The 18,997-nt window shown below is 49.9% G+C and overlaps 1 protein-coding gene across 1 annotated transcript in view; it reads right to left on the bottom strand.

The window, feature by feature from the left end:
• The window catches only part of GRIA3 (glutamate ionotropic receptor AMPA type subunit 3), a 166,443-nt gene that overhangs the window by 3,643 nt on the left and 143,803 nt on the right, over window positions 1-18,997 (bottom strand). Inside the window, exon 12 of the mRNA XM_035891946.1 lies at window positions 16,575-16,822. Coding sequence (XP_035747839.1) covers window positions 16,575-16,822 — 248 coding nt within the window. The remainder of the gene's footprint in view (window positions 1-16,574; window positions 16,823-18,997) is intronic.

Raw genomic sequence — 18,997 nt, 5'->3', positions numbered from 1 at the left:
GGAGGAGCCGCCGGCGCCCGGCCCACGCCTGCCCCATGCCAGCCCCTCTCCTCGCTCCCGCTGCTCCCTGCCCCTCTCCCACTCCTGCCCAAAGTGCATGGCTCTGCGGAGCGGAAGAGGCTCAGGAGAAAGAGCAGCACAACCTACACAAAACACCTTAATTAGGAGCTTGATTACGTGGTGGCGTTTAGGGAAATGTCCACAGGCTGGGAGGGGCTCACAGCCCTGGGCCAGGGGAGCGCCTGGGCCCAGCTGTGCCTGGGGCAGGCAGACACTGGAAGCAGCCGCCAGTGAAGCGAAGCCCCATTCCTTCAGCCACCGAGAAGCTGCCTCCGAGATGGCGGAGCTGATGTTAAAAAGCTCTGCCCGGGAGGTGCCACGCTCCCTTTGGGAGGGGTGAGGTGCCAGCCTGCAGGGCGGCAGCCCACGGAGCGGGGGACAGGCTGCGCTCGGCCGAGCCCTGGCAGGTCCTGGGGCACCATGAGAAAAAAAAGAGCACGTTCAAGTCATGGAAGTGGGGGGAACCCCTGGTCCCTGGTGCCAGCAGCAGCGATGCCGGCACTGCCTGCGCTGGCAGAGCTTCCCGGCTGGCCAGGCACAGGCAGCACCACTCCTCCTGGCCTGCACAGGGCTCCGTTTGCCACCAGCCAAGATTTTATTTTTGTAAAATGGCTATTTTCAAGCAGCAGCCGTAATCTAATTAAGTATCAATCAGGGAAGGCCACACGTGCCCAGCCGGACCCAGGCGAGGGGCGGCGGTGACAAGCCGCACGAGACAGAACGTGTTTGCTGGCTCGGCTCCGGCCGCAGGCACGGGCCCCTCCGCCAGGAGCCCGTGGCGTGGTAAGAAGCCAGCTGTGTCGCAGCTACGTTTGCATCCACCTATAGGTAGGGCTATAAAATACCAACGGGATCAAAGGCCCCTCCACAGGCACTGCGAACGCCCTGGGTGCTGCGGGTAACGCACCTGCCCTGTTGGATTTTGCCAACGGGGACTGGCCAGGTCCTGGCCAAGCCACCCCCGGGGGCCCTCCCGGGAAGCTGTGTTGTGACGAGGCCCCCGGTGACACCCGGGCAAATACGCTGCAAGAAGCTGTGCAGGACTGCACTGCAAGCGAGTGAAAGCCGAGTGCCTTTCCCTGCCCATTACAAGCCCCAGCAGAAAGAGTGGTGTGGATTATTGCTTAGAGAACAGCGCGCTCATTCTAAATTTCATTTAAAAACTATCCAACTTGGAGAGCTTCTACGCAATACATCTCTCCACTTTGAAAAGCATTGTGCAGCTGAGAATACACAAATAATAGGGAGAAGGTTATAAACACCTTTTCTCCTATCCGCATATTTTATTGTGCAAATCTTCCCCTCCCCCAGTCCTATTCCAAACACTATTTTTAATTTGCATGCCTTTATAAACCCCATACGGAGTACAGAGAATTTGCATAACATCCAATACATTATAGATTAGCTTTCACAACATGATACAGTATTGGGAAATGAGGAGGCTTAACATGCTAATTAGGATGCTTTATTTTTTTTTAAAGCCAAGATTGCCGTTAATTGCGCAAACGCAACTGCCAAAAAAAAAAGTAGTAAACTAAAATTATCTTAACTAAACAGATGGGAATTTGCCTAAACTGGGGTTTTCACCATAGTTTGTCATGGCCCTGTTTGTCAGGTGAGGTACTGCAATACCTCAGCCCAGGTAGGAAAGCGGTGATTTGCTCTGTCCATCTGTCCTGGCACGAGGAGCAGAGCGGGACGGGCAGACGAGTGCCTAGGAGTTGCCACACGCTTCAGGCCCACTGACCCTTTGCCGGCGGAGCCGTCACCGTGCCGGGGTGCTCCCGGGCCGGGGGGGGCTGTACGCCGTCCCGCCTGGTGTGGGGGCTGACTGCGGGCGGCTGGTACGGATGGGCAGGTTGTGTGAGGAGGGACTGGCGGAGGAAAGTCTGGCACCAAGCAGTGGCTGGTGCTTGTCCTCCCCTGCTGTGGCCTGTCCCGTCCCCCCCCCAGCACTCAGAGGACCTGGAGGTTTGCCTGGGGGGGCTCCCGGCCCCCCTTGGCTCTGCTATTTTGCTGGCCCGAGCACTGGGATGAACAGCGCGCACCTGAGCGAAGCAGCCCTCTCAGTGCCCTAGGAAAGGCACTGATTTGTGCTTCACAGATGGAGCACAAGACGCAGCTTGTTTGATCAAAGTCCTACGGAACTATTTTACCTGCTTCCAGGAAATTAATCCCCAGACCTCTTCATGGACGAGCTGCTTGCCCGTGCAGCAGGACTTGAGTGACCGGCAGGTGGGAGAAGGGCTGACGCCTCTGCACCCTGGTCTGGCGCCTCGCCCGCAGGGAGGCAATGTGAGCTGGTGCTCCCAAATTCCCAGGTTAAGTAACTACATCGAAAAGTGAGCCTGGCTGCTGGTACAATTTCCCACCGCTCATCTCCGAGTAGCTGTCTAGCCTTGTTCACTTTAACAGTCAGCGTCAGGCATGGCTCTGGCCACGATCCTGACGGAGGTGCAGAAGGGCACGTCTGGATCGTGGTGTTTTTCTCGCCAAGCGCTCAGCAGTGCACGTTGAATGCGAATCCTCCGCTCTGCACCTCACCTTGCAACGCCTGTCCCCAAAAAGGCCCTCGGGCAGTGCCAGCGCCCTGCCCACGCCCGCAGCTCGAAGGCCACCAAGTTGCAGAGGGTTTTGTTTGCTGTTACAGAGGGAAGCGCGGGGTTCTCCTGGGAGCGAGGGCTGCAGGAAGAGGATTTTTCATAGCTTGCCCCGGCACTGTTTGTTCGAGGGGAGATTTTTGTAAATTGCCTTGGAGGCAGAGGAACAGACAGACTGAACGGCTCGCTGGGCCCCAGGGGGAGGCTGTGTCCCAGCTGCCCACCCACCTCCCCTGCCTGCCCCAATAAGCGGCTCAGAGGAGCATTTGCTCAGCTTCTGGGTCCCTCTCCCTCAGACTTCCATTTCCTCATCTTTTTCTTGGGATAATTTCGTGCTTTCCAGCTGCTTTTTTAATTAGGTTGCTGTTGTTGGGCTGTATAGGATATCCTATGAGGTCCTCGGCCCTTTCCCAGGTGGCTTCAGTTGTTTTTCCTCTGCCTTTAATTTATGACGGGATTCTTTTTCATCTCCCCCCATGTGGTTTCCAGCCCAGCTCTCTCGTAGTTTGGTTGTTTTTATCAAAGTAAAATGTTCAGAGGTTTGAGTTCTCTTTGGGCTTTCTTGTGCTCTGTACACTCAAGAAAACCAGCCGAGGCAATTAGGCTCAGGATGTCAGTGTTTCAGATGTCGTATGATGGTGTTCTTGGGCAGAAACTTGCAGTGGTTTTCTTCTTCACCGTATCAGAAAGGAATTTTGTTTGCTTGCTTGTGCTTTTCATCCAGGTGTAGTAGGTTTGGCTGCTCCAGGCTTAACCATGTGAGGATGGATCTGTTGGGCAGCTTTACCGAACCTTGCTAAGATTTTTTTTTTGCTGACATCTTACAGACAACTGGAAGACTCAAGTCTAGACAAACGGTACCAGGTGCTTCATACCGAATTGTATTGCCCCCAGTGGCAAATGAAGCCCTTTGCTATGGCTGATTTATTTAAGAGAGGCACGACGTTAAGGAGATCGGTGCCCATCTATTCTCACAGGCTTCACTTTATCAAACTCTGCTGCAAACGTGATTTTACACCTGGGACAGAGGTGGGTTTTATCGGTGTTTCAGCAGTTTGGCTTCTCTGCTCCCCTGTTAGGAGACCCCGCTCGGGTGCTGGAAGCATTACTGTCCCCTCTTCAGCCATCAGTTACTGCTACAAAACAAGGGGTGCCAGGCTTTTTCCAAATGCAGCGTGGCACCATCTCAAAGGGAACCTTCTCTTCCCTTTGCCTTGTGGCCCTGGGACCTCCTCCCTGCTGCATTTCCTCCCCTCTTGGCTGGGGACACCAGCCCCAAATGTCCTGCTGCACCCCTTGGCGCTATGGCCCCAGGTGACAGGATGATGCTGATGAACTGATTTTCAAAAAATGACATGTGCTTACACATTAAAATCTCACCCCTGAACTACGTCCCCAAAGCTTCGGGTTCAGTTTAAAAGCCCTGGCCACCTCTCCCTCCATATTCAGGAATCGCTACAGCACTTCTTTGTCATGAAAGTGATCTTGCATAAAGCACAGCTTTGCTTCCAGGCCGAGTATGTTCCCTACGCTGATGCACGAGATCATCCCTCAGAAGAAAGAGCCACTATATGCTCTTTGTAGAGCATCTATTACGTTTCTATTTCATTATTATCTATTTTTGATCCACACCATTAATAAGGAGAAGAGGGAACGCGATGACGCAGAGCCCATCTGCTCTCCTTATTTCCCTCTGAGACACCCTCGTCCTGTCTGAGGCACTTCTTGCCCTGCCTCCTCTCACCACAGCACCAGGCTCAGGGGAGTTGCAGTAATTTTTATCTCCATTGAGAAAACTGGCAGCATTATGATATTTCTTTCTGGCCAGAATGAGGTTGAAGTAGAAGAAAAGTAAATTAATCATCAAAGAAATAGTTCTCAAACAGTCTGAAATGTGAGAAGGCGTAACTTCTGCCCCCCTCAAATTATAAATCATAACAGGTTTTTAATTTGATTAATGACCTCTTAGGTTCATTTTCATGATTTCACCCGCACTTATATAAAGCAGATAACCCAAAACCAGATATTTTTGTCTCGTGCCATCACTCTAGCTTCTACCAGCTTAAGCCCAGCAGGCTGAAGTCCCACATACAACCGCAAAAGCTGGCCAGGTTGCTCTTTTGGCAATCTGATTCCAGTTACTGGCTATCGTGTTTATGTGCCAGTGCTGCAAACAGGACCCTTCCCTGAACGAACATGGACTGTGCAGAAGAGTCTGAGCAGCTTCTCAGAAAAGTCCTGTTAATTTATGGAAAGAACATCCCAATCTTTTTGGGAAAGGGCCATTTTCAAGGAACGAGCGATGGGATGTACTGTTGCTAGCAGCTCTGTAGCTCAGTGTTTGGGTTGGTCCTCACAGGTTGCAGCCGGTGATACAGAGAAGAGCTGGTGACCACTGTGGGGGAGATTTAGGAGCAAAAGTCACTTTGGGACTCAAAAATCTCACCCAGTAATCCACAGACTTTCATCGGCTGCATGTAACTGGTGTTTCAGTGGCATAAAGTCTCAGCAACACCGTAGTTATGTTTATTACTTGCAATCAATAAAGATTTAAGTGGTGATTGGAACAGCTTTGGATAATTCACATCCCATTCTATGCTCTAATGGATGTAATATAAATGTTATACCCAAAAATGATCATTGCCAAGGAGAGCAAATGAACGCGGCAGACAGCACACTGTTCCCTCAAACCACATGAACCATTGCTCACAGTTAATTTAGAATTTTTAGACGCAATCTTTCAGAAAAGGGAGCTGCAAAGAAAAGGTGTGACAAGTAGAGGCTCTCTGAGGCACTAATTAAAGGGCTTGCTCGGAGTTGCACAGGACGGGGTGGGCAATGCACGGGTTGCCCTGAATCTCCCAGGCAATGGGGCTGCCCGAGGGCTGACCTGGCACCATCGCCACCTGGGTTTTACAGACTACAAGCTGCAGGTGCTCCTCTACCCATCATCAGCTGGTTTCTGATGTTCCGTAGAGTATTCGGTGTACAGGGTACAGCGTGGCATTTTCTCAGCGCTGTTGCTTGCAGCATCTTGAGACTCCAGACATAGCTTTTTTGGGGGGCTGGAGTGTGCAGGAATCACCCAGGAGCTTGACGGAAGACCAGAATGATGTCAACAGTGAAAGCGCCTCTCTGGTCTTTGAAAATGTCCCTTCTTCACTCGTGCCCGGGGCTGAGGCTCAGGATAGCAGAGAACACGCTGCGGAAGAGCTGATCAGCACCTCAGCCTGGGAGGGATGCCCAGCTGCCCACCTGGCTCGGGAGGATGCCAACCACCAGGCAAGAGCTCCAACCACTGCTGCTCCACTGCTTTTACGAGCGGGCCCCATGCAGGAGGGCTCGGTGGCTTCTGCAAGCACTGCGCAGGCAGGACATCCCCAGTGGCACCACGGAGGGATGTGTGCCATTTCACCCGGGGACAGAGGGTTCACTCAGTGATGAAGCTAAGAAATTTAAGGCCAGTGGCAATGGGGATCCTCCTCACAAGGCAGATGGACGCTGGCTCCGAATGGATGGTGAGCATGGCCAAAGGAGCCCTGTGCATTGCAAACAGGACTGGCTAGGCAGCCAGAGACACGAGTTCCCGATGTGCCTCTGCCACAGTGTGAAATCCTGCGTGGCTACTAGCGTGCCCTTTTTCATTTTTTTCCCCATCAGTACAACATCAGATGCTAAATAACTGGTTGGAGAAGCGCTGTGGAAATGTCGGCATACATCACCAGGGATGTGGTATTTGCAGCAAAGCTGTTTGTGTTTTAATGTGCTGTTCGGGTGCATCAGGGGAGGTGAAATCTCAGCGCCAAAGGCACCCCTGGGCTCCGGCTGTGTCACACTGCAGGGGCACAGAAGAGCTCTAAATCTGGTCTAACACCCGGCTAGGCCAGGTTTATTGCCGATCTGTGGGATCAGAGCGTCAAAAAGCCACAGGAGGTTTCTGGCAAATCCGCCCCTCTGAAGATGGCAAGATTAATGAAGTGTGACGTCCTCCTCCAAGCCAGCCTGTGACCCTTGCTGAGCCGGGCAGACCAAGAGCTGCATCCCCTGCAAAGGGCTCTTCACCCTCCCATCCACATCCCATGACATGAAGGAGGCGAACATCCACAGTGGTACCAGGTCTTGGCTAGTAAATTAGAAAATGTTTTTTGACTTGTTCTATTTTTAATCCCTGTTATTTTTACTTAATCCCTTTAATTTAGGAATCTGACATATTTAGAGCACTTTCACTTCTGTGGCAGGAATCTTCCTCTTGTTTCTTCTGACTGTTTTTCTCTTGTTTCTTATGACCAAAGCTGTCCTTGCGGGCTGGAGCATCTGTGGGATTGCTGATGCCAGCACAACCCAACCAACAACGCTGTGACATCAAAGAGTTTAGACATCAAGTGTTTGGGTTTCTAAAATCCACCTCATCGTGTCAGAGGAAAGGCAAGTGGACTAAGGCTCAATGAAACAAGCATGTTCTTAATTCAAAATGCTTCCTAAAATCCTCTAGGGCAAAACTACTGAAAACGCTGAATTAATTGTTCGTGTTGGTATCATTGGCAAATCTCCGCTCACTTCAGGGGAAGCGGCGTGCGAAGCTTGTTACAGACGTGGGCAGCGTCACCCTCACCATGCTCTGACAGGTAAGTGCCTGCAGGGGACAGGGAGAACGGCCCCGAACGGCTGCGCCATTGCTTTGCACCGCGATTGCAGCCCCCCGCATCCCATGCCGCAGGGAAACCCCTCGACGCCACGTATCCCTGCACCAGCCCGCGCGGGCGCATGGCAGCACGGGGCACCAACAAATGCAGAAATCAAGCCTGGGCACTCTGCTTAATTTGACAGGACACCATAAAACTCTCACTAACAACCATCTTGGTATCATTAAAATATAAAGACAGAAATAATCCAGGAAGAGATATCAAAGCCAGCATTATTCTCTAGAGGGCATTGCTTGAGGTTCAAGACCCATCTAAATCAAATAAGACACTTTATTCCCTCAAGCTGCATAAATCCCAGCCTGATCTGTAACTATTGAATGGACTTTTTGTCAGATCTTGTTACTGAAATAACTTCTGACTAGATACAAAACCCGCGGGTGAATGCATTGTCCAAGTGCTCTGCTCCTTCCGAGAGCAAATCTATCAGCCTGTCATCATTTACCAAATTAGCAATGTCTCTGTGCCACAACTTCATGTTTTGCTACGCACCCACGCGTGAGGGATGGGGAAGGTTTTGGATGGAAATGGGCTCGTTATTAAAACCCACCATGTTTGTTTCAAGACTGGAGTTACCTGGTCCTTCAAGCAGGAGTGAACAGAGCCCTGAAAATATGGGCATAAAAACATCTGGTCACTCGCTATTCCGATTTGTTACCTTGCGTCTCAAAAAGTGATCTTCCGTATTTCACACTGAACATTTAATATTTATGGAAAAAGCACCAGGCATTTCTTCCTTGAGGAATGAACACTCAGTTGCTCTTTGCTACCATTGCAGACCTGCAGCGGTTTTCCCCTGCCCTGTGTTACCAGCAGTTGCACATCTACAAGATTTTACATTTGAGGGATTGAAATGCGCTATGGGTGGGCAGAGGAAGGGATAAAAGCGAAAGCCACCTAGTTTGAAAAGACAAAGAGCTTTCAAAATTAAAACTTGGAGCCTCAAGTCCCATATAGCCCCCAGCCACCTAAGAAATACACCGCATGTTGGTGGCTGGGGCAGTGCTCGGAGGCATTAAAGCAATAAATCCCCTGGCAGAAGGACGTTGTTTTTCCTCAATAGCAGAGCCAGAAGCGGTTCCTGTTGCTCAAGGCACCGAGGCACCGGGTGCTGACGAGCAGCACCCTGGGACTGCAGCTCCCTGGCTGCCGGCGCTGGCCATGGGCTCCCCCGTGTCCATCACCGACAGCGGGGCTGGGACCCTCCTTCTGGAGGTCACTGCATATTTTGCCTCTTTTGTGTCTTTTGGTACTGGATGGTGTCATGGGATGACAAAAATCTTATCTGTGACCCAGCACACAAAGTAGATTTGAAAAATTTGTTTATGCTGTGATATGCTGAGGGACCTGGGGGTGTTCAGCCTGGAGAAGAGGAGGCTGAGGGGAGCCCTCATCGCTCCCTCCAACTGCCCCAGGGAAGGGGTCGAGTCCCCATCCCTGGGGGGATTTAAAAGCTGGGCAGACGAGGTGCTTAGGGACAGGGTTTCGTGCTGGGATGGTAGAGTTAGGGGAACGGTTGAACTTGATCTTAAAGGTCTTTTCCAACCTAGACGATTCCGTCATTCTGTGACTGCCAGCAACAGAGCCAGCAGCTGTGGGAGATGGCGCAGGCGGTGGCGTCTCCTGCCGCAGCAACACGGTGGGCCAGCCTGCGAGGATTGCTCCTGCTCAAAGGGTGTCGGGGAGCCCTGCGCAGGCGCACCAGCCTTCCTCCTGCTCTGAGGGCAAAGGCCTGCGGACAGGGGCTTCGCAAAGGGTGCTGGACAGAGCGTGCGCCATGGCCGCTGGGACGCGATGCAAATGACCTGTCAGGGGATGGGCTTTTTGAGTTACTGCTGAGTATTTAGTAGCTGCAATAGTTCTCCACAGTGGAACTTTGTTCTAGTCTTCATCACTGTGTTTTTCCATAGTGTTCTTTTGCTCAAGGTTTCTTGCCTTTTTTTTGAGGCAGGTTGGAGCAACCACCGTATCCCTGTGGAATCTGTGGGGGTTGTTCCCTGCAGTGACTAGGTGTGCACTTTAAATTCAGGTGTTTTAACTGATACTGTATTTGCCGCAACGGGGAAGACACACGCAGCTGCACGATGCCACCGTAACACCTACACACCCTCGGAACCCAGCTGCACGGAGCCAGATGTGCCACCAGCTGAGACTGCAAGTTCCCCCACTCTTTGCAGAGAGTTTGCCGCCTGTTTGTCAGCAGCAACTGTCTCTAGGAAAGTATATTTATATGTTTCATAAAATGTAGCTCAAACAAATTAAACTCTGTACTAACAGGATCATAATTTAATAGATGTGCCAAGTGCTAATGCAATAATACACGCCTATTGGATTAGGAAAGGCAAGCCATAACAAGTCACCGTAGTTCATTTACCGCAGTGCCTGAGACTTGAGGTACAGACGTGGTGAGGGGGTGGGAGGAAGAGCTGCGCAAACAGGGAGGCAGAATACGGGAGGGCAGATGCTTAACATCACGCTCAAGCCTACAACATCTGAAACAGCAACGTGGACCTTTCCTGTCATTGCCCGGATCCTTTCTAACCCGGGTGGATATGAGCAAGAGACTCAACTTACCTTGCGCGCAGGCTATCCCCTCACCTTCTCTTTCTCTTGCCTCTAGACACATCCATTTTCCCCCCATCTTCTATCATTTATTTTCCTCTTGGGACGGCTTCTTCTGCGACTCCTGCCCTCGGGCTCCTCGGCAGGCGGCAGGCAGGTGCTGCTTAGTCCAAAGGCTACACGAGACATTCACAGAACAGCTACGTCGCTCCTATAAAGCTAGAGGCGTCCGACCCGTGATTACAGCGCCGGCGAGCGCAGTGATCCACCAGAGCAGCACAAGTGCCTGTGTCCATGTGAGCTCAGTGCTGAAACGTTAGAATTACTTTGAAGAAGAAGAAGAAAGGCATTTACTTTTCCCTTTGTATGTTAAGTGACAGCAGTTACCATTAAAGAGGAAACAGCCAAGCCCAGACCCCCAGGGAGATGTTCAAAGGAAGGGCCCTGCTCCTGCTGTTGGGAGCCCCGCCTGGAGCTGCTGGTTTTCCTTTTTCCTTTTCCACTCCCAAGGAGTTCTGCCTCGGCTTTTCCCGTACCGATGCTTACAAAGCAGGACAAAGGACTCATGCAAGCAATTTATGGAAATTAACTGTTAAGCACCACAGGTATTATCAAAACAAGTGCACAAGTCGCAAGCCTTTCTCTAGGATTTCTCGCGGCCGTGAAGGCAGGACGTGGCGTCGCTGCACGGCCGGGCTCTGCTGCGGCCAACGCTGCACAAGCACCTTTCCTTGCATGCTCAGGTCCAGCTTTGCCAAGGCAGCAAAGCCTTGATGCTAAAGGTTTTACAGGCAAAACAAAAGGGTTCCCGATTCTTAGATTCCAGCCCTGACTCCACCAGCTCCTTCCCAGCCTGGGCAACCTGCTCGCCCTAAATTCTTGTTGTGAGTCTCCTAGGTACATCCCCAGGGAAATACGCCCAAAGCACTTCCAGGACAGCACAGGCATTTCTGCAAACGGGCTCCCTGCCCTTCTTGGCAATGCTCTAAGCGAGATGCTCCAATGGACTCCTAGAGCATTAAGACTCCATTATTGGCACAAAACATACACAGTATTATTTCCTAATATGCTATAAAGTAATAGCTGTCAATTAAACAAATACTCTGATGTCTTCCTTTTAAAGTATTTTTTTGCTCTGTCACTAATTTGCACAATACAATAATTTCGTATTGCTTTCCTAGCTCTGAGCATGAATTAGCTCTGTGCTACTATCTCTGGCTCTGACCAGCCATTTTATCTTTTTCCAGCTCATAACCCAGGCCTGTAGAATGGGTGGCAAGTAAATTCACGCTGATGAACATAATTTCAAACAAATTGCTCAAATAAATCGTGCTGCATCTTTCTAAGATAGCCGTTTCCCCGCACGCTCTCTTTAAAGCACAACATGTTCGGCAATGGTGCTCTTTAGATGTCAGGTATCATCTAAAATAATGCATAACAGATTTCTGCTAAAAATATGCCACTTAAAAAAAATTACGCCGCAAATGCTTAACGGCTATGCTGAAAATGTATCGAAGCAAAATAGCACGGAGAAATGGGGGAATGGATCCCATCTGCTAATGGCCACACTCACAGCTCAGAGGGGCCTGGGAATGTGATGCCCCATGGAGCCTGGCTCTGAGGGCAGAACTCAACTAGCACGCTGGAAAAGTAATCCCACGATTAAAAAGAAACGACTGAAAAAGGAAGCAGTATTATATCGCATGTCATTTCACAGATGTACTCCAAAAGAGATATCAGCCCCCAAAAGAATGTATTAAAGAAATTAAGTCAAATAATTAGCAAGGAATCATGGCATGTGAAATTGGTGAGCTGCGGCATTCAAACAATCTCCTTCTGTGTTGCTTGTCATTAAATGTTACCGTGAAGGTATAAGAATACAAGAAATGTACCAACAGTGGAACTATAGAAATTTATCTCAGCAGAAAATTGTTCCTATGCAACTGAATAATTAGTTTCACTTAAGTCACTCAGCCTGCTGCTGCCTTCTGCATCCCCTTGTCTCTATTTCTTGTTAAACTCCTATTCAGCCATCGCTCAGCTCTCAGATGATAGGATTGTCTAATAAACAAAATAATTAGTTTCCAAATTCGTAACACACTGTAACATATTTCCTGGAATATGTTGGGGTTTTTTTTGTAACTGCTGTTTTGCATCCTCTCATGATTGAGAACTCAGCTTGCATGTATAAGGGAACTTGAAGCATAATTTTGCCATGAATCCCAACGGATGAAACTAAATTCACCCTCATTTAGGAGAGCTGAGTGAACAAATTTTGATGCATGTGTACCAAAATGTCTGCACCGGCCCAGCCAGCGCAGCCGTGTTGACATCCGTCACAGACAAATTACACAGGGATGGGGCACGGTCCCTTCGGACTCCTTGAATAAGGACCGCTACCGAAACGGGGTAACTCCCTTCGCCAGGGCAGCACCGGCAGCCAGGAGGATTCTGCAGGGCAGACCCGGCCCCCTCTGCTCCACGCCAGCGCTGGCACATGCCGGTAGCACTGAAAATGAGACAGATGTCAGCCAAGGCCTTAAAAACAATCTCATTAAAACAACACGATCTCTTTAGTCTTAAGTTACAGGTGGACCCCAGGAGCATGGGATGCTCACAGGAGTAACCTCACAGCCTGGGCAACCAAACGGATTAAAGAACTTGCAGAAAGTCAATTGAATACCTTTTCTTTTTTTCCCGCTGTAAGACTCAAAATCCTTACGGAACTTGAAGTCACCGTTTAATTTCCCCGTGGCGATGAAGATACGGTAACAAGAGGTGAACTCCCAACTCGGAATCATTCGTCTCCAAGCACAGGCGAACCGCACGCTAAACCGCAGGGAGGATGAGCGCGGGAGGGCATTTTCTGGGTGACTGGGTCCTTTGCCGAACAACGATGGGCACTGGCACACGCAAACAGGCTGCATACTCACCTCCGGCTTTCAGCGCAAGCTGGAATATCGGATTGCACAGAGGAATTCAGCTTAGGAAACTGGCACCATCAGTCTGCAATGACTCACAGCTACGCACAACCCATCAGCAGGAGGTAGGAAGCGGCTGGTTACAAACTCGGGACGGCAATTTTCCCAAGCCTGGGTCTCTACTGGCGAAGCTAAGAGAAGGTGGTCTGTCAGCTTAGCCGGTAGGGAGAGCTGCCCCGAGTGAGTAACGGTCCCCGTGCCGCCCCGTGTGGTGGGGTGCGAGGTCTGCATCCCCACCTGAGGCACCTTCGACACCCTGTCCTCTCCGATTCCCCCCAGCTACCACCTCCTTTAAGGGAGAAGAGGAAAAAAAGAACAGTTTTGAAGCAACCCCTCTGAAATGCTCTATAAATGAAGCCGTGTTCATATAAACAATTAACCGGAGAGATGGGATGAGATGATGAGGGCAAACTCGGGTTTCTGGTGGGAGGATGGAGGGGAGGAGAGAGGGGCCAGTGAGACTGTCGGGGCACAGCGCCCAGAGGGCAGCGCCAGTGCTCGGCTCCCCCAAGGGCGCAGCGGGGCTCCCCGGGGCCGGGGCGCAGCCTGAGCTGGGCGTTAGTGGCTGGAGAGGGGGGCGTGCGCTGCCCGGAAGGGACCTGCCTGTCTGCTGCAACGCTGCGGCATCGCAGCCTGCAGCGATCCCTGCCCACAGAACGCTCCCTCCGAAGAAAAGCCACTTGGTGACAAAAAAAGCCCTCTGATTTACAACATCTCTAGAAATAGTGGCTAACCCCTTCCCTGCCGCCCCTAGCTTAGTCTTCCGCGGGAGGTCTTCTCCGACCCACATTCTCCTCCCTGGGGACTTCTGCCGGCTGAGCCGTGCCCCCGAGCGCCGACGTCTGTAGCTCAAACAAACAAGTAGTCCTCCATCACAGCGTGTTATGACAAACTGCGGCAAGACAGCGCTTTGTGATAGACAGATTAAAGCAGGGAAGCACGAGTCATCGTGTTCGCTGCCTTCCCTCTTCGCCGGACACCTATCCATGGTATCGCAGCATGCCTGGCTCTGCTCCCTCCGCATTCACTGACTGGGGCAAGGGCTTGCTAATGGATGGGTTGGCTCTTTGCAAAAGGCCTTTCAGCATAAGCAACAATAGAAGGATGGCCCTGCCCTACTTATGACCATTTTAAAAATCCTTTTTAGTTTCCTTAGGGCTGCAAGCATTAGTTGGCCGGCTTTAATTCAATGAACTCGAAGCAATGAAGTTCATTGAAGCTGGTTTGTACAAAGAATTTTCTTTCGTGGAGGCAGCATTAGACAATGTGGTGCTGGATCCCAGGAGAATATTGAACATTTAATATACTGGCAAGTATAACGTAAAAATGTTGCGTGGAGGATGAGCAGCAGAGCTAAAAAGGATAAAAAAGCTCGCGCTCATCTCCAGGCTGATGCTGAGCACTGCGGACCGCCAGCTATCGAACATACCTGAATTCCAGAGCTTTTCCTTCCTTTACTATCACACAGTGGCTTTTGCTAACATCAGAGATGAGTAGCTGAGTAATTTCCTATGTAGGCAACTGTAAGCAACTCTTATTAATAGAATGCAGCAGTAATTTGCAGTAATTGTCTGAAACTGCAGTTTACTGAAAATACTGTTATTATTGATTTTGGACCAAAGCTGAAGCATTTTTATAAGAGAGATTAGGAGTTATTGTTCCCTAAGGAACTGGTTTTACTCGCTGTAGGAGAGTGTCACTACAAAAATGAATCTTGGTACTTTTCAGTATAACAAAGTATTTTAAATTCATTTTCTTGGCAATTCCTGTACCCAAAGTGAGCAATAGTACCAAGCTTACTCTAGCTTCAGCTTCTCCTCACCAGGTTAAAGACTGCAGAAATTGCCAGTTCGACAGGGCAAGATTGGCAATGTGAAAGCACACTAATTAACTTTTGAAATACGTGAGCTCATTAAAGCAACTTTGAGAGTCTCGCTACCATACAGGCTGCCCAAAAGTCTGGAGGAAGCCTCAGCTCAGCAGAAGGCAGAGACAGCTTAGCCACTGCCATCACCGGAGCTAGGATTTTAATCCACATCGGTATCAAAAGCACAACAAACACAGACACAGCACTTCTGCATGGGTATCTGCCAAGGACTGGGCAATGGCAGCTGACATTGGAATATTCTAGGCAAAGACGACCTAAACCTCCTTCCTTAAGGTTCATTTCCAGTTTAGTGCATCAGTACACCTCCCCGTTGTAAGCAACGTAGCTCTTGTTTCAGCTTTGCCTACTACAAGCTCTGGCTCCTCACACGTTACCGCTATTGCCACTGTTTTACCACTAACGGGTGACTACCACCTCTGCGTAACATTGTGCCTTTGCTTAACTCTTATCCCTGACCCCATGCTGCAATTAGATGGGCAGCTGCCCCTTCCTTCCTTCCCTGAGCTGCAGACCCATCCAAGCAGCTCTTCTCCCGAGACCAGGCTTCCTCCCGGGGGCTCTGGTGGCACCAGTTCAGGCCAGCAAAGCAGTGTGTGCTGGTACTGGTTTGCTTGACCCCTCCCCAAAAGAGCAAAGGAGAAGGGAGCCCTCTCGCCACCGGGTCTGTGCTGGCACAGCTGATCCTGGTGAAAAAAACCCTCTTAAAAGTCACTCTGCATCACAGCTAAATCATGGAGAAGGACCGAAGCCTTGACCTCAGGGGTTCGCACGGCGGCCAGATGTGATCACCGGTTTCTTGTACAGTTACAAGTACCGATTTGCTCTGCGTAGCTCCCACCAATACTGGACTTTCTATCTGTTAGTTAAATAAGGTTTCCAAGCTTGACCAAGCCTGCTGATGATATTAAACAAGACTGTTTCTTTGAAAGAGCTACTGGGCAAACAAATGGCTTATTTTTTCCCCACCAGAATTATTCAAACGGTTTTAAACTGCGTTCTTTTTCGGTTGGTTTTGGTTTGTTTTTGGTTTTTTTCCTTGAGAAGTAAAATAACAGCCTTGCCGATTACTCTTTGCTAAGGTACCCGATTGTGGTGACATTGAGGCTGACCTTGGAGTCACCTCCCCCGCTGCCGCACTCTCCTTTGTCGTACCACCATTTGTTTTTCAATTTGTCCAAGAGGCCTTGCTCATTCAGTTTTAATACTGCCAGGTTAACAGCATTTCTTGAAACGATAAAACATAACTTGTAAGAAAAAATGCACAAATGCTTAGGAAATCGTAACGTATAAAAAAAGGAGCACAAGAGGACAAATTGGCTAAAATTTCACAGAACGTGGAGCTATCAAAATGTCTGTACAGCAAATACAGGGTTAAATATTGGAAGGTGGCATGGAGGATAACATTTGCTCAAAACTGAAGTGTGCGGGATGGGGAAATCGTCTTTGAGAAAAAAAGTAACAAGAACACCACATCATGCAGTTAACATTCGTCACATATGGCAGGTTAACTCGGCTTTTACCATTTAAATTGAAAAAGCCATTGAACTGTAAAATTAAAACAGCAACAAACAATCAGAAAGGACAACACGAAGAGAACACTAAAAAAATGGATGCATTAAATAAACGGAACCATAATTTACCGTCTTATTTAACTCCATGGAATATCGAAGATTTTAAACTTTAAAGTTACCTCAAAATCCACAAGAAAGAAAATGACAACACAATACATCAGGGTAGGTGGAATACTATAACAACATGGATATTGTTATATTATTCCACCCACCTTAATGCTGAGCCTTTGGGGGTTGCTACACCATAGCCCTTGGAATCCAGGTTGCCGCCAACTTTCATGGTGTCGCAGGGCTTGCGCTGCTCGATGTACTCGTTCATCGTCGACTCCAGCAGGAAGGCAAACTTCCCCTTCGACTTCCGCACCCGCGCCACCCCGTCCGCCGTCGTTTTGGTGAACACCGAGGGCTCGGCCGACTTCATGTACGACCACATTTTCTCGTAGACGGCTATTTTTGACCTCTGGGAGAGACGAAAGGAGGGAAATGAAGAGCCACATTGGCAAGGGCACAGGACTGAGCTCCTTGGGCTTAGTCGGCTTAGAGGTATAATTAACACCATATAACCGATTAAGGCTAACAAATAAAAAAGTCAAGGTAGCTTGGAGAGAGACGCATTGCCCCCTGAACAATGACCAAGCCATAAAATGGTTAGGGAGGGGTAAACATATCATAGACATTTATTCTACTAATTGCCACGTAATTGGCAGCTTGGCAGTCAGAATGAGAAATGGTGCGTGCCCGTCCCAGCGCCTCGGTGCCTGCTCTGCGGTGGGTTTATCCGCCTGCCTGCTGCTCTGCTACTGAACCAGCGGGAGGATGGTAAATCCTTGCTCATCCATCACGGCCAACAGATGCAAAAGAAGCCTCTGCTCTTTGCACAAATCCTCAGCGCTGGTTTTTTGTGCTAACTCGCAGCTAGGAAACACCGACATTTGCTTATTACAAGTCCCCAGCAAGGCAGGAGTCCGCTTTCACAGCGGCGGTGGCAGATCTATGATACAGGAGACCAGGACACCTCTAGGGGCTTCTAATAGGGATGCTCATAGAAGGGATATAACTAGTAATTACAAAATCCTTTACGAATCAATACTCAAACTTTCAAAATTCAGTTTTCCATTTTCCTAAAAGATAGCAAACACAAGTATTAGTAATGAGCTGAAGAAGTTAACCGCATGCGTGTCATGTATATATATATATATGGGTTTTTTTCCCCAGTTTTCCTCATTTTGAGACTGAGCCAAGCCTAACAGCCTCTAGCTCAGCATACAGGTTTTGTAAACCTGGAAATGTTGAGAAATGTGTTACTTCCCCTTCTCCCTCTTCCCCAGCAGTAACATTTAAACCACCCTCAGAGCTTAAAGCCACCTCCACACTCTTAAGCATTCGCATCCCGGACTACCGGTTCAACTTTCCTGCTTGGTCGACAGAAGGCAGTGATGCCAACCGTATTTCTCTAAAGTCTAGAAATCAAAAGGATTTATATAAGGCTGGCGGTCCAAGCTGTGGGAATCTCAAATTTATGCCTCCTACTCCTTGCCAGTTTCCTGTCCACAGCTTCCCTTGCAAAATGGGAATAAGGCAGGCAGGAGCTAAATCTAGTTCAAATTTAACAAAGTTGTGGCAGAAGACTGTTAATGTCCATCAGCTTGATGATCGAGACATGTTTCCTCCAAATTCAGGACAATTTAATGTGTTTTGAATAATGTAATGCTTAACAAGCAGCCTCCAAACATTTCACAGGGATTAAGTCCTGCCTTCACCATTCTTCAGATTAACATGCTCAGCTACGATGGATGGAGAGGAGCACAGAGGGCAAGATTTTATTCCAGTTATCCTTCCTGATGAGCCGAAAAACAACTGAAAATGCAAACCAATTAAAATCAGCCCAATCGACACTAGGAAATCAGAGACACAACAACACAGCGCAGCTTCGTTCGGAGCTGGGTGGGTGGTGGGGTGCGAAAAACAAGCAAGAGGGATTTCAGCCGAGAGATGGCTAAAGATGGGCTGTACGGCCTCGCTCGTCCAGCACCAGGAGCGGAGAAGTGGTGGGAGGGAGGGGGATATAAATGGGGCCCAATATGGTCCTTGCACAGGTAAAAGAAGGAATCAGGGGATTTGCCTGGCTTGCCCCCGCAACAGCAAACGCTGAATAACCCGGGATGAGGACGGTGGCTCTGGTGCATGGGGGGAAGTGCGGCAGCCCCGCTGGGGGCAGGGAGCGAGGGCTTGCTGCCCTGTGCCGGCACTGCGTGGCACTGCCTCAGCCAGCCTCCAAAAGTTGGGTTTGGGCTCCAAGGCCCAGCTGACAGCGGGACCGTGGGTCCTGCCCAAGCAGAGATGTCTCTCACTGGGGCTCTCGGTCAGGCACCCACGGGTGCTGCTGAGCTGAAACACGCTGCTAGCAGCTTTATCACCCATTCCCGAGATGCCCTCTCCAAGCACGCCCACCTGGCTCTCCTGCTTTTCCATCAACCCTTGATGCATGTGGGCATTTTCATGCCTCCTTCCCTGCCGGGAGCTGCCCAGGGCCCAGCGCTGCTCCCAGGCACCCGCTGGAGGGGCGGTGGGGACCCCAGGGCTACCAGAGGTACCAGGAGGTGGTGGCTGCCACCGGCTCAGCATTCATCTACAC

This window comes from Egretta garzetta, unplaced genomic scaffold (genome assembly GCF_000687185.1).
Source record: "Egretta garzetta isolate BGI_Z169 unplaced genomic scaffold, ASM68718v1 scaffold53, whole genome shotgun sequence".
NCBI lineage: Eukaryota > Metazoa > Chordata > Aves > Pelecaniformes > Ardeidae > Egretta > Egretta garzetta.
Note: the sequence above shows the minus strand (reverse complement) of the source record. Positions and strands in the feature narration are given on the sequence as shown.